General features: G+C 33.2%; 2 protein-coding genes across 2 annotated transcripts; one reads left to right on the top strand and one right to left on the bottom strand.

Moving 5' to 3' along the window:
* The first annotated feature begins 2328 nt into the window (after positions 1 to 2328).
* Positions 2329 to 4733, top strand: LOC25487099 (probable disease resistance protein At4g27220). The gene is made up of 3 exons (XM_024777087.1): positions 2329 to 2605; positions 2919 to 4162; positions 4395 to 4733. The coding sequence occupies exons 1-3, from the start codon at positions 2329 to 2331 to the stop codon at positions 4731 to 4733; spliced, it is 1860 nt and encodes a 619-aa protein (XP_024632855.1).
* A 1412-nt stretch (positions 4734 to 6145) lies between these two features.
* Positions 6146 to 11886, bottom strand: LOC25487104 (probable disease resistance protein At4g27220). The gene is made up of 6 exons (XM_039830661.1): positions 9105 to 11886; positions 8560 to 8802; positions 7719 to 8441; positions 6677 to 7495; positions 6501 to 6573; positions 6146 to 6351 (listed from the first exon to the last, which is right to left on the bottom strand). The coding sequence occupies exons 1-5, from the start codon at positions 11865 to 11867 to the stop codon at positions 6556 to 6558; spliced, it is 4566 nt and encodes a 1521-aa protein (XP_039686595.1). The 5' UTR covers positions 11868 to 11886; the 3' UTR covers positions 6146 to 6351; positions 6501 to 6555.
* Between the last annotated feature and the right edge of the window lie 2016 nt (positions 11887 to 13902).

Genomic DNA, 13902 nt, shown 5'->3' on the forward strand with positions numbered 1-13902 from the left:
ATATGCTTGAGATTCAGATTTCAAATACTCAGTTCTTCGTTTTCTTCTTCGGTATCAGATGCAAATGCAGATTGTATTTGTGTGTACTTAGGGATTTAGGGATGCATTATTTGTAATCTTGCAAGAAATTTGCCTAATTAGCTTTGGTATCATTGTAATTAATAAACTTAAAAGTGTCTCTTTGGTATAACTTCTTCTTTTTAGGAATCATTGGTATAGCTTGTCTCAAAGCATTTGGAATTGGATTTTCTGTTTAATTAGTATAATTTCCACCTTTTTATCATCAAAAGTAAAAAATTAAAATTAAAATTGGGCCGTTCTTTTTTAAACTTAAAGTGGTCTTAATTATTAAAAAAATAAAAAATATCACTAATTGCGCATGAAACTTTTTACTCAATTGGTCTTGGTATCATTGCATTGTAAACTTTTTTTTTTAAATAATCATTGTAAACTTAAAGTACATGCTTTTGAGCAAATTAACAACTTAACTAATCCGCTAATCATGCTCTCAATTGGTTTTGGTATCATTGTAAACTTAAAACTGTCGGTTTAGTATAACTTGTGTTCAATGGATTTTCCTAAGTTTTGCACTTAATTTTGTTCTCAATTTGAAATGAAATATAAACAAAAAATAGTAGTTTAAAAGTTGATGTATGTGGTTGTTGACGTGAAAATAGGCTTATTAGATAAAACCAATAAACTCGAAAGATCAATTTAGGATTTAAGTTTGATCCTCATAGGGTTTCTAGTTGATAGATTTAAGGTCACAATTCAAACCACAAGTAAGATGTGTTAGGGACAATATATTAATTCTCGTATTTGATGGTGTCAATGACAACATCGGAGATAATCAAACCTGAGATCTCGATGAGAAGTAAACTCTGAGACCCCAAGCCATGGTCGCTATATATTTGAATGAAGAAAAACTTACACAACTAAAAAAGTAGCACTGAAATTGGATATGAAAATAAAGTGAAATACTTATGGTCGCTTTAAATTTGAGTGACGAAAGTCCTCGTGAACTTAGCTCAGTTGGTAGGGACAATGCATAATATATACAAGGTCCGGGGTTCAAACCTCGGCCACCATAAAAAATTTGAATGAAGAAAAATACTTAAATAAAGAAAAAAATAGTAACACCGTTGGGTATGAAAATAAAGAATTTGAGTACAAATTTCATCAAGTTTTTTATTAAAGACAAAATGAATGTATTGAAAAATCACAACCAAGTACAAAATAAAGCTTATAAATATAAAATGGCTTAACAATATCAAAGCCAAATGACACCAAAATCATGATAAAAAGCACCATTATCGGTCAACAAAGAAACACACACCACTACCAACTTGATCTCAAATGATCCCATGCATAACCTACAAATGAGAGACCAAATATAATTCAACTCCATGAAGGTAACAATCTACGAAAATCTCTTCATGAACTCGCCAATTATGGAGACACTTATGCAAAGAATCAACACCAGCAACTTCTACATGAGCATAAGTTGAATGTAGCAATAACCTCTCCATGGAGCAGTCAACGCGCAATAAATGGACAAACTTTATAGTTAAAAATCTGCATAAATGAATCACTTGATAACCTAAGACACCTTAAACCTTTCTGTTAACCTTGGTTTTTGCTAAACAACCGTTGACTTAAAATTAGTTACATGCAAGATCAACCAGTAAATCTTTAGGACATACTGTGTTTGTTATTTTCGAAAATTATGAATGTTCTTGATATTCTTATGTAGAATATGAATATAACCGTCGAATTAAACAAAGATTGAACCCGTCGAAGTTATCTTCAAAGGAGTAGGATAGAATGCTTGAAAAGAACAAGTAAATTGCAAAGGAATTTAAAGAAATAAACGTAAATTGCATAGACTGAATGTAAATTGGTACACATATTCAATACATTGTGACTTGTTACTCATTTCTCTCTGAATGCGGATAGTTTGAGTGTAAGTTTTCTGTATGATTGAATTGTGACCCGTTTTTCCTATGAAAAGCGACTATTTATACTATGTAACTACCTACACAGAAACGATCGAACTTAATTGCTAAAAACTACCACATACATCCCTTTGATTTGAATTTCAATAGACATCCTTCGACAGTAACCGTTGCTTGGCTCCTTTATCTAGCACCAACCTCTCTTCGACGCTTACTTGCTTGTCGAACCATCACCATAAAAACATCAAATCTCTTTAAGTCCAAGAATTCGAAGTTAGTGAATCGAACTCATTAACTCTCTTCAAAACCTAAGTCAAACTCAATTGACTGCATTTATTATAAAGTTCAAGGCCAAATTGTTGATGCCTTGGATATGAAATTTAACAAGGAAAGCATAGAAGGAAGAGCAACACAATTACGGAATAGGTTAACCAAGGAGAAGAGTATTCTTGTTATTCTGGATGACATTTGGGGTAGACTTGATTTGGTAGAAGTGGGGATTCCTTTTGGTGATGACCACAAAGGATGCAAGTTGGTGGTGACATCCAGAGATCTTAATGTGTTAAACTGTGAGATGAACATTCAGAAAGCATTTAGAATTGATGTTTTGCATCAGGAGGATAGTTGGAAATTGTTTGAGAAAATGGCAGGTGATATTGTTCATGAATTTAATATAAAGCCAATTGCGGTAGAAGTGGCCAGATGTTGTGCCGAGTTACCTCTTTTGATAGTTACTGTGGCGAAGGCTTTGAGAAAAAAAAGAAGCCTCCGCTTGGAAGGATGCCTTAAACCAATTGGAGAGATTTGATCAACAAGGTTTGCATAAGAAAGTCTACTCTACCTTGGAATTGAGTTATAATTGTTTAGAAAGGGATGACCTGAAGTCACTCTTCCTTTTCATTGGTTCATTTGGATTGGACCATATCCACACTGGAATGTTGTTTCAGTGTTATTGGAATTCAGGGTTATGCGAGCATCTTCACACATTGACAGAGGCACGAAATCAATTTTTCAACTTAATAAATGACCTTAGGGCCTCTTCATTGTTGCTTGAACGTGAAAGAGGTCGAGTAAGAATGCATGATGTTGTACGTGATGTAGCTAAATCAATTGCATCTAGGTTTCATCCTACTTATTCTATGAAAAAGTACTCCGAAGTCAAACAATGGCCAACGATAGATCAGCTTCAAAAGTTCCATCAAATCATTTTGCCTTGGTCTTATATTAATGAGCTTCCTGAGAAGTTGGAGTGCCCAGAGTTGAGGCTACTTCTACTTCATAATATAGGCGACAATTTGAAAGTCTCTGATGAGTTTTTCTCTGGGATGAGAGCTTTAACGGTTCTAGATTTGTATGGAATGATGTTAACCCCTTCCCCAGCTCCATCTCTCTCTTTCTTGACAAACCTTCAAACATTGATTCTGGCGGGATGTGAGTTAGAAGACATATCAATAGTTTTGGAACTGAAAAGTTTAGAGATTCTTAGCCTTGAAAGATCTGTAATTATACAGCTCCCAGAAGAAATAGGACAACTATCTAATCTTCGAATGTTGAATTTAACCAACTGCTCTAGGTTGAGATTCATTCCTGCAAATCTTATTTCAAGCTTAACATGCTTAGAAGAGTTGTACATGGGAAATTGCTTTATCCAATGGGATGTCAAGAGAAGCAAAGACGAAAGCAACAATGCAAGTCTAGAAGAGCTAAGTAATCTGTCTCATCTAAAAACTTTGGACATAATGATTCAAGATTCTTCAGTTTGGCCAAGGGACTTACATGTATTTGCAAAGCTTGAGAGATACAATATATTTATTGGTGATATGTGGAAATGGTCTTTGGAATGGGCTGGAGGTGCTTCTGAATCTTCAAGAACACTTAAACTGGCAGAGAGTAAGAGTACAAGCATTCTTTCGGATTATGGATTTAACTTATTGTTGAAATCAGCGGAGGATTTGTGTCTAGCTCAATTACAACGTGCTAGAGGTGTCCTTTACGAGTTGAACATGGAAGGTTTTCCCCAATTAATGCATTTGTGCATCGAAGACAGTTCTGAACTGGAGTGCATCGTTAATTCAATAGGTTGCTTTTATCCCTATCCTGCACTCCCCAACTTAGAGACTTTAGCTCTTCAAAATCTGTTTAATCTGGAAGAAATATGTCATGGACCAATTCCAATTCAATCTTTTTCCAAGCTGAAATTTATTCAAGTCAATGGTTGCGATAAGTTGAAGCATCTGTTTTCATATTCTTTAGTTAGCAATCTTCCTCAACTTCTTGAAATAAAATAAAATAAAATAAAATTATTACATGTTTTCATCCTGGTTTTTGTTAGCCTACAAGTTTATATTGTTCTATCTACAAAACATTGAGCATTAATCTTCTTTAAACATAGTAATTAGGCTGAATCTTATTACTGGTATTATATTTATGTTTATATAGGTTGTCCCAAACCTAAGGGAGCTTATTCTGAACGGAAGGGATGTTACTATGTTATGGAACAGTCAATTTAATCACAGGCCGATCTATACAGTAAAAGATCTTCGCTTGCGTTGTTTTCACAATGAGTCTGAAATATTTCCACACAGCTTCCTCCAAAGATTTATCAATCTTGAAAAACTTATGGTGACTTGCAGTTCCTTCACAGAAATTTTCTCAAGTGGAAGCTTTGACCTTGGACATTCGGAAACAACAATGAAGTTGAAAAAATTAGTACTTGTTGAATTACATAACCTTGAGTTTATATGTGGAGACAATTCTGATATGCAGTTTGCTGTTTGATATATAAATAATATCAACGATGCAGTCAATTCTTTACAATCTTGAAATTTTGAAAATAGTTTGAAGATTGTGTAGTTTCATTCTTAAGTATTTTTTTCGAAAGAGTTTACTTTTAATGCTTGTTGTTGTAAAAATAGCTTTACATTGAAAATGAATACCAGTAAAGTTCTTTTGAAATTCATGTAACCTTTTATGTTTGAAAAGTATATTTCTTGGTTTTTGGTTCCTTCTCATTATTTATTTCTCATCTTTTTGAATTAGCTATATGAGAAGGAAAATAGTATAAAAGAGTGCATTACTGCACTTTGACAAACTTTGGATGTAAAAAGGGAAAGATTTGAAGTTGCAAGGGTCTACACAAGTCCTGCATGGCCAAAGGATAAATTCTTGGCAGAAACCAGACATGCACATCAGCTAGCCTGCGCTTATGTGCACGGCCTTACAGTACTCAACCAACACACTAGCAGCAGGACCTGAATTGCTTTTGAATTACCGTGTTAGAAGACGAACATGAACACACAGATCATTTGTCATGGTCGGGCCTATGTTCACTGGACGCAATTTAAGTCAAGCAAAATAAATGTATCTATATGATCAACTTGTAAGGTTGCAATTATTTTTCATTATCTTGCACTGGAGTCATTTTTAATAGAAACACTATTAATAGCCAATCGGCATAATTAATTGTTTCTTATATATAGTAATCAGTGAAGTATGATTGTAATTGACATAAACAATACTAGACACCGTAATATCTTCATAAATTGATACCTATGTCCTTTTAATCTTACTCCAAATGAGATGTAATTTCTTTTTCAGTGTATTTTCTGTGCAATCTTTTTAAATGAATGTTTGATCCTTTTAATCTTTTTCAGTGTATTCAGAGATATATAAATGAATGATATCAGTAGAAAATATAAAATATATATCAATGAAGTATGTTTGTAACTGACATAAAGGTTACTAGGCACCTTAATAGCTTCATAAGTTGATACTTATGTCCTTTTAATATGACTCCACTTGAGTTGTGTTTTCTTTTAGGAAAATACTTCCTTGATGACAAAGATTTGCACATACACAATTGAGAAATACTATAAAGGGAAAATAATTAAAACATATCAATTTTTCAACAATTAAATTAAATTTATTTTTGTGTCTGTGCGTGTCTAGATATATATAGTGTGCTTAAATGCTTGTAACAAAACAAGACTTCCTCTTGATCTTAAGTGTATTTTCTTTGCATCACTTTCTAATTGTTATATTACAATTTCATATTGGATTCAATTTTTTAAGAGTAGAATTGGATGAAGAGTTTAGCCATCATTTTAATTTCTTTTTTCAGAAGTCTCTTACAAATCAATCCTGGTTCCCCTAAAAGAAACACTTGAATGCAGTGCAACGATCAAGATGCCTTTAAATGAAAACAAGGAATATTAATTGATTAACTGAGAGAGGAAAGTTTAGTAGAGATTAGTTTTGTAAACAACAGAGAACAAGCGACAGAAGTCGTTATCATAGAAAAGTCATTAAATTAACTGATACATCATGATGGTGGTAAATGCTTAGTGCCATTCGAGATTAGCCGACTAGCTTTGATTGGGAAACATGAAGATACAACCTAGGAAATGAAGATAAGAAACAATCATCAAAACAAGAAAGAAAAAGATTAATGTATGACAATGAAACTAAAACAAAATTTTGAAGAACATGAAATATAATGAAAAAATAATAAGGGAAAAAATTCACAATGTGGTGATTCTGAATTACCAGGTGATTGCAACGAATTATCTAGTTGACCCTCCATTAAACTTTGAGGACAAACCTAATCATCCGTAGAGTTCTGTATATTCAGAAAAAAAAAAAAAAAAAGGCAACATCAATGTGAGAATGGAAGCCATAAAAGTTGAGACATAATTGGATATAATCAATTTTGTATGCATTACCCTTTTCACTGCAATTTTTTTTATAGTAGTGTTAAGGTCACCATTCCAACGATCATCTTGCGGTGTTACACGTACTTCTATGAGCTTTGGTGCGTTCAACATACCATTTGAGAAAGTTTCCATCATGGGACAGTTTATTACAAATAACGTCCTCAATAGTGGAAATTTGAAGTCATGTCTTCCTTTACAAAAACTTCTTAGCCTTGGTAAGTTATTCAATCGCAGATACCCCAATTTCATAAATGATAACTCCGAAGCATCATTCTCATCGTCACTTGCAACGATTACTTCTATCTTTTCACAAAAATCTATGCATAATTTTCGAAGTTTTGGTAAATTGGTAATTGTTGATGATTTCATAATATATTCCAGTCCACCACAATTAAACACTTCCAACTGCTCTAAATTCTCAAACAAAGCCGAGGATGGAATGATGTTCTTCAGCCTAGAACATCTAGTTACACTCAAAGTTTCAATATTTTGAATAACTGATTGCACCTCAGATTTCTCTTCACATATAAACTCGAGGTTATCTAACTGAACAAGTACTAAATTTCTCAACTTCATAGTTGTTTCAGAATGTCCAGCGCATTTGCTTCCACTCGAGAAAATGTATGTGAAGGAACTACATGTCACCTTAAGCTTTATGAGATTGATAAACTTTTGGAGGAAACCAGATGGAAATTTGTCAGCCTCATCATGGAAACATCGCAGGCGAAGAGCTGTTACTCTGTAGATAAGCTCATCATTAAGTTGACCATTGCATAACATGGTGACATCCTTTCTGTTCAGAATAAGCTCCCTTGTGTTGGGGACAAACTATGAAATACAAGTAATCAGATTCAAGTTAATAGCTATCTGAAGAAAATAATAAGCATATAAACTTTATGAAAACATGGAATAAAACTAACACTCTCATTTTGCTCCCTTTTTCAATGAGAAAATAACAAGTAGCACGCCACTTATCTATTAAAAATGTATTTTTTGGTGTGCATAAGTATTTCTGACATTTATTGGCAGAGTATTGATATGTAGAATGCACCTTTTCGATTGAGAGAAGGGGTACTGTATCAACTGGAACAATTTCTTGGTAATTTAGAGACTTTGGCTTGAATAGAACAAGCTTGTCACAATGAAGCACATCCACATGTCTTAAAACAGGACAATCCAAGGTATGTAATCCATGAGAGAAGCTTCTAAGTTGTGACAAATCTCGAAAACTCAAAGATGTTAATTCTGGGAAAATAAGTATCGGATATGTGTCAGCCAATTCATCATGTGCTGCAATAAACTCTATGCCACATTCTTCAATATAAATTTCTTGGAGATGCTGAAGCTCTTTAGCCATAGAGAGAGGAAGGACATGATTAAGGGTTTTACATTCAATAACTTTCAATTGGAAGATGTTTTGAAACTTGAAGCTTTCATTAGGATTCCCACTCCATATGTGTTTTAACATCGGTAAATTTTTCAAAGTGAGAGTTTTCAATTGCATATCCAGCCTTATCTGTCTACCACCATCTGCTTTTAGACCTTGTGTTTCGAACACAACTTCCAGATTAGGACAATCTGTTACAGTCATTGTCTCCAGCTTCTGTAATTTATCAAGAACATTAGATGGAACTATATTTGATAATTTATTGCAGAATTGAATTTTCAGTTGCTTCAATTTGCAGAAGGAATTTGGGGCTAGTTGATTGTGCCATACTGACTTCAAGTGTTCCATGTGGGAGATTTCAAATGTCTCTAACATTGGAAGTAGATCCTACAATCAGTAACATGCTTAGATCTTTTAACAGTTAATTGCACAAGCAGCAGAACTAAAAGCAAATAAAACAATAGTTAATGGTTGCAGAGTTGGAGACAATGAAATTAATGCCTACCTCGTCATTAGAGTTGCAGACAAATATGTCCTCCAACAATTGGAAATTACTAATCTTAAGAGATTTCAGGTTTACAAGTTCTCTAGCAACTGAGGATGAGAATGCGTATCTCATGCTACCACATTTGTCAATTTTCAAACTCTTCAAGTTTTGCATGCGAGAATGACTCAGAAGTTTGTCATCCCACAGTTTCTCACAATTGATCTTAGACAACTTCAATAGTTCAAGGTGGGGCATCACAACCTATTAACAAAAATATCCTCGTGAAGATCTTATCTTTCCTATTAATTTATGTTGAGAAAAATACAAACAATCATTGAGATGAAAAGATAGTTCACTGTGAATATCTAATGAGGTACATAATGGAACTTGAAGGTATAAGAGAAAAAAAAAATACCATATTGTTGATTGAACAATAATACATAGAATGATAAGAGTATCATATTTTTTTATTAGAGGGACTCCATCCCCCTCCCCGGGAAAATAAAGGTATTGGAAGAATCCCATCATAAATTAAAAAGTATAAGCGCTAAACATGTTTTTACCTTTTGATCAATTAGTGGCACATGTATGCACTGCGTCAATGGCGCACATAAACTAACGAGACGAGGCAAACTTTCAAGTTCAAGAGAACACAACTCAGGGAATATAATCTTGTCAATTTCTTTATCCACCTCAGATATGATTTCTGTAATCATTTGGCAATCAGCAATTTTTATTTCACGAAGTTGAGGAAGGTCTCTAACAAGGGAATACCGCAACAGATTCTTCAATTTGTCACAACCTTTGACTTCAAAAGATTTTAGTTTGACAAAAGATTGAATTGGAATTGGCCCATGGCATATTTTTTCCAGATTAAACAGATTTTGAAGAGCCAAAGTCTCTAAGTTGAGTAAAGCAGGATAGGGATGAACCCACCCCGTTGAATTAATGATGTACTGAAGTTCAGTGCTGTCTTGAAGGCGCAAATGTTTTAATTGAGGAAAACCTCCCCTATTCAGCTCATAAAGAACATTTCTAACACAATGTATTTTGGCAAGACACATGTCCTCGGCTGAATTCAACAAGGAGTTAAATCCACGATCCAAAAGAATGCTTGAACCCCTACTGTCGTTGAGCTTAAGTATCCTGTTAGGTTCAGATGCATTTCCAGACCAGTCCAAAGACCATTTCCACATATCACCAACATATATGTTGTATCTTTCAAGCTTTTCAAAGACTAGCAAGTCCCTAGGCCAAACTGAAGCATCTTGAGTCATTATGTCCAAAGCGGTTAGATGAGACAAACTCCTTAGCTCTTCTAGACTTGCATTTTTGCTTTGATCGTTGCTTCCCTTGACATCCCATTGAATAAAGCAATTCCCCATGTACAACTCTTCCAAGCACGTTAAGCTGGAAATAAGATTTGCAGGAATGAATCTCAATGCAGAACAGTTGGTTATATTCAACATTCGAAGATTATTTAGTTGTCCTATTTCTTTTGGGAGCTCTTTAATATCAGATCTTTCAAGCCTGAGAATCTCTAAACTTTTCAACTCTGCAACTATTGATATGTCTTCTAACACACATCCTGTAAGAACCAATGTTTGGAGTTTTGTCAAGAGACATAGTGAAGTTGGTGGAGACGGGGCAAACATCATTCCATATAAACTAATGACCTTTAGCTCTATCATCCCAGAGAAGAAGTCATCGGGGACTTTCAAATAATCTCCTATATTCTGAAGCTGCAGTAGCTTCAACTCTGGGCACTTCAACTTCTCAGGAAGCTTGTAAATAAAAGACCAAGGAAGGATGATCTGATGGCATTTTTGAAGCTCATCCATCCCAGGCCATTGATTTACTTTAGTGTACCTTTTCACCCCATAGGTTGGTCGAGTCCTACATGCAATTGATTTAGCCATATCTCTTACATAATCATGAATTCTAACCCGATCAAATTCAGACTCAAGTAACAATGAAGATGCCTTAAGGTCATTTATTAATCTGTTGAATCTGATTCTTGCATCTGCAAATTTGTGAGAATGTCTAAATAAGCCCAACCCCCAATAACATACTAAAAGTGGTCCAGTGTAGAGGTAATCCAGTCCAAAGGAACCAATTAATAAGAATAGCAACTTCAGTTCTTCACTCTCTAAACAATTATAACTCAATTCCAGAGTAGAGTAAACTTTCTTATTCAACCCTTCTTGATCAAATCTCTGTAATTCATTTAAGGCATCCTTCCAATTAGAGACTTGTTTTTTCCTCAAAGCCTTTGCCGTAGTGACTATCAAAAGGGGCAAACCAGCACAACATTTGGCAACCTTTATCGCAATTGGTTTTATATTGAATTCGTGAACAACATCACCTGCCATCTTCTCAAACAATTTCCAGCTATCCTCCTCAAGTAAAACTTCAAGTCTAAATTCTTTTTGAGTGCCCATCTCACAAATCAACACATTAAGATCTCTGGATGTCACCACCAATTTGCATCCTTTGTGATCATTACCAAAAGGAACCCCTAGTTCTGTCAAATCAAGTCTCCCCCAAATGTCATCCAAAATAACAAGAATACGCTTCTCCTTGGTTATCCTATCACGTAATTCTCTTGCCTTTCCTTCTTCTGTTTTCTTTTTAAACTTGAAATCCAAGGCTTCAGCAATTTGACGTCGAATTGTTTCAAGATTTGGTAAACTTGTTATAGTAGCCATAACAATAGTACCAAATGACCCATCATTCTTCGCTTTCCAAGATAACTCTTTCATCAGTGTTGTCTTCCCCACACCACCCATTCCATACACCCCAACAATGAAGATGCTAGGATCCTTCAATGCCAGTATAATTTCATTTAACATTGATGTTCTGGATTCAAGGGCCTCATAACCTCTACCGAACGGCGTAACTGTAATTTGAGAAGCAGCACGGTAGGAAATTTTATCAAAACTTCCTTTTGCTACGATTTCAGAAATCGTTTGCATCATCTTTATCATCTTCTTACTTAGCTGGTGCCTTGTGCACAAATTGGGAAAATGTCTCATAGAACATTGAGCTTTTGCATGGCCTTCACTGTCAATAATTTCATTTGCATCTGCAACAGTGTTGTCCACTGTGTTCAACCAATTCTGGACAATATTTTCAATCTCTTCCCCGTTCCTTCTGGCCTCATCAACATTGTGTTGCAAAATGTCTTTTATTCCCTCCAAATGTTGGACATCAGTTGTCATCTTGGTAAGGTTGCCCTTGTAATCAAATTGACGACGAATAGCTTCAACCGTAAATTCAGCAGTTTTAGTAGCAAAGTTAATAATAACTCCCATGACAACATCCATGGTCACCCCTTTGCTAGCTACCAATTTGAGTTTATAGAATTTTTTCTATTGAAATAGAGAGTTAGATTCTAATTTACGAGAAATATTTTACCACTTTATAACAGCACATGAATAAACAGAGAAAAATGAAAGCACAGAAATGAAGACAATATTAAATGATTGGTGGAAGAAGAAAAAGAGAAGAGAAACACCATCGTGTGGCATAAAAATGTGTCTGTGTTCAATTTAGAAAAACTCAAATAAACATTAGCAATTCAAAAAATCATTAAAAATTTAGAAAAATTAGAAAATTCAGCAGCTTTAGAAAAAAAAAATTGAAATAAAAAATTATATTGCCATCTCTTATTTGTTAGCTGTTAGTTGATTTTTTTGGTAGTAAGCTGACGAGGACAAATGTTAGTTGATTTAAAACAATGAATACAATTAGGTCAAATTTGCTAATGAGTGTTTTATATCACTGAAATGAAAACTAAAATAATATTGATATTTATGGATTAGTTTATTAAGTGTAAGTCTTCTATAATCACAACATAAAATAAACAATATTTAGACATACTCACATTAAATTAGAAAAATTAAAACAAAAATAATTTGATCACATCAATCAACATCATTTAAGTCTTGAGTTATGGGTTGTGTTGTCGCTCAAAAAGTCGACTTAGGGGGTTGTATTAAATTGAGATTTTGAAGGATTTTAAATGACTTTTTGGTTATAAAAAAATCTTGAGGTATTCAATCATGATTTTAAAATATTAGAAATAATTTCAGTGGTATTCAATTAAGATTTTCAGGCATTTTTAAAGAGTCCACATTATTAATTTTTTACTCATGATCACGTTATTGCATGTTTATTTTTATTTTTATTTTTCAGTTTGTCCTAAGACTTTTTGTATTAATTTTAATTTTATCATGTAAATTTTTTATTTTTTATTCAAATATTAGATTTTTCAGTTCTTCCTAAGGTTTTTTGAATTTTTTTAGTTCAATAGAGGCATCCAATCTTGTAATTTTGAATTTTTTCTAAAATTTAATAGAGTCATTTCAAATCCTAGGAATTCTCATAAAGTACTTTCAAATCTTTAAAAGTCTTTGAGTTAAAATCCTTCAAAATCTCAAAAAATCTTGAAAGTTAAGGCATTCCTACACAATCTTTTAAAATCTTCATGACTTTTTTTACCAAAATAGTCTTTCAAAATTTCAATCCAATACACCATCCTTAGTATTTATGACAAGTTAGAGCAGACACAAAAACACCCAGTCATAGATGAATCGTGCATTTATTGATTGTTTCGACAAATATGTGCTCGTCTTTTCAAATTTTTTGATCACGCTAACGTTGGTAATTATAAACAATACTTTTTACGAAATTTTAATTAAAAGTATAAATATAGATGTTTGTGACTTTCAAATTATAACCAACTTAACAAACCTTTTTGTCAAAAAAAAATAAAAATAACCAACTTAATAAACCATATTTATATTTTTCAATGGCACTAACAATATAGCAAATATAATATAAATTTTTTATTTCTTAATGAAACCAATAATAAACATTAGTATAAAAAAAATTGTTTAAGGGTATGACTGGGATAATAAAAAAGTCAGTCAAAAATCTCTTATCCCCATTACATATATCAATAGCATCAAGAAGGGCACTATCATGCCCCTCTTTCCGCTTTTATTGACAAAGAATGCTAAAATTGTAAAAAATATTAAGTCAAGGGTAAAGTTGGAATAAAACATGTTAGATCAAAACACAATTTTTTTTGTTTATATAAGGTCAAAATAAGGTTTCTCATCATGCTTCTCCTTTTGTTGTGAATTATTCATATTTTAATGGGATTTAAATAATTTTTTAATTGATAATTTAAATAAAAATAATAAAGAGTTTTTCTATTCACACCCCATCTATTTCTGGTTACACCAAACTTTACTTAAAAGTTTATAATAATATCAAACTAAGTTTACTTGACCTACTTAAACTAAGTTTAAATGACCTAGTTAAACTGAGTTTAAGTATGTACACTAAAAAAAC

Source organism: Medicago truncatula, chromosome 2, assembly GCF_003473485.1.
Source record: "Medicago truncatula cultivar Jemalong A17 chromosome 2, MtrunA17r5.0-ANR, whole genome shotgun sequence".
Taxonomy (NCBI): domain Eukaryota; kingdom Viridiplantae; phylum Streptophyta; class Magnoliopsida; order Fabales; family Fabaceae; genus Medicago; species Medicago truncatula.

What these genes read in the sequence shown, in the direction of transcription:
- LOC25487099 (XM_024777087.1), top strand. Translation starts at nt 2,329, where the DNA reads ATGAAATTTAACAAGGAAAGCATAGAAGGAAGAGCAACACAATTACGG. An exon ending in ATTGTTTGAGAAAATGGCAG is followed by an intron (nt 2,606 to 2,918) that starts GTGATATTGTTC and finishes ATTGGAATTCAG; the next exon opens with GGTTATGCGAGCATCTTCAC. An exon ending in CCAAGCTGAAATTTATTCAA is followed by an intron (nt 4,163 to 4,394) that starts GTCAATGGTTGC and finishes ATGTTTATATAG; the next exon opens with GTTGTCCCAAACCTAAGGGA.
- LOC25487104 (XM_039830661.1), bottom strand. Translation starts at nt 11,867, where the DNA reads ATGGATGTTGTCATGGGAGTTATTATTAACTTTGCTACTAAAACTGCT. An exon ending in TCTGCAACTCTAATGACGAG is followed by an intron (nt 8,442 to 8,559) that starts GTAGGCATTAAT and finishes TACTGATTGTAG; the next exon opens with GATCTACTTCCAATGTTAGA. An exon ending in CCCTTCTCTCAATCGAAAAG is followed by an intron (nt 7,496 to 7,718) that starts GTGCATTCTACA and finishes TGTATTTCATAG; the next exon opens with TTTGTCCCCAACACAAGGGA.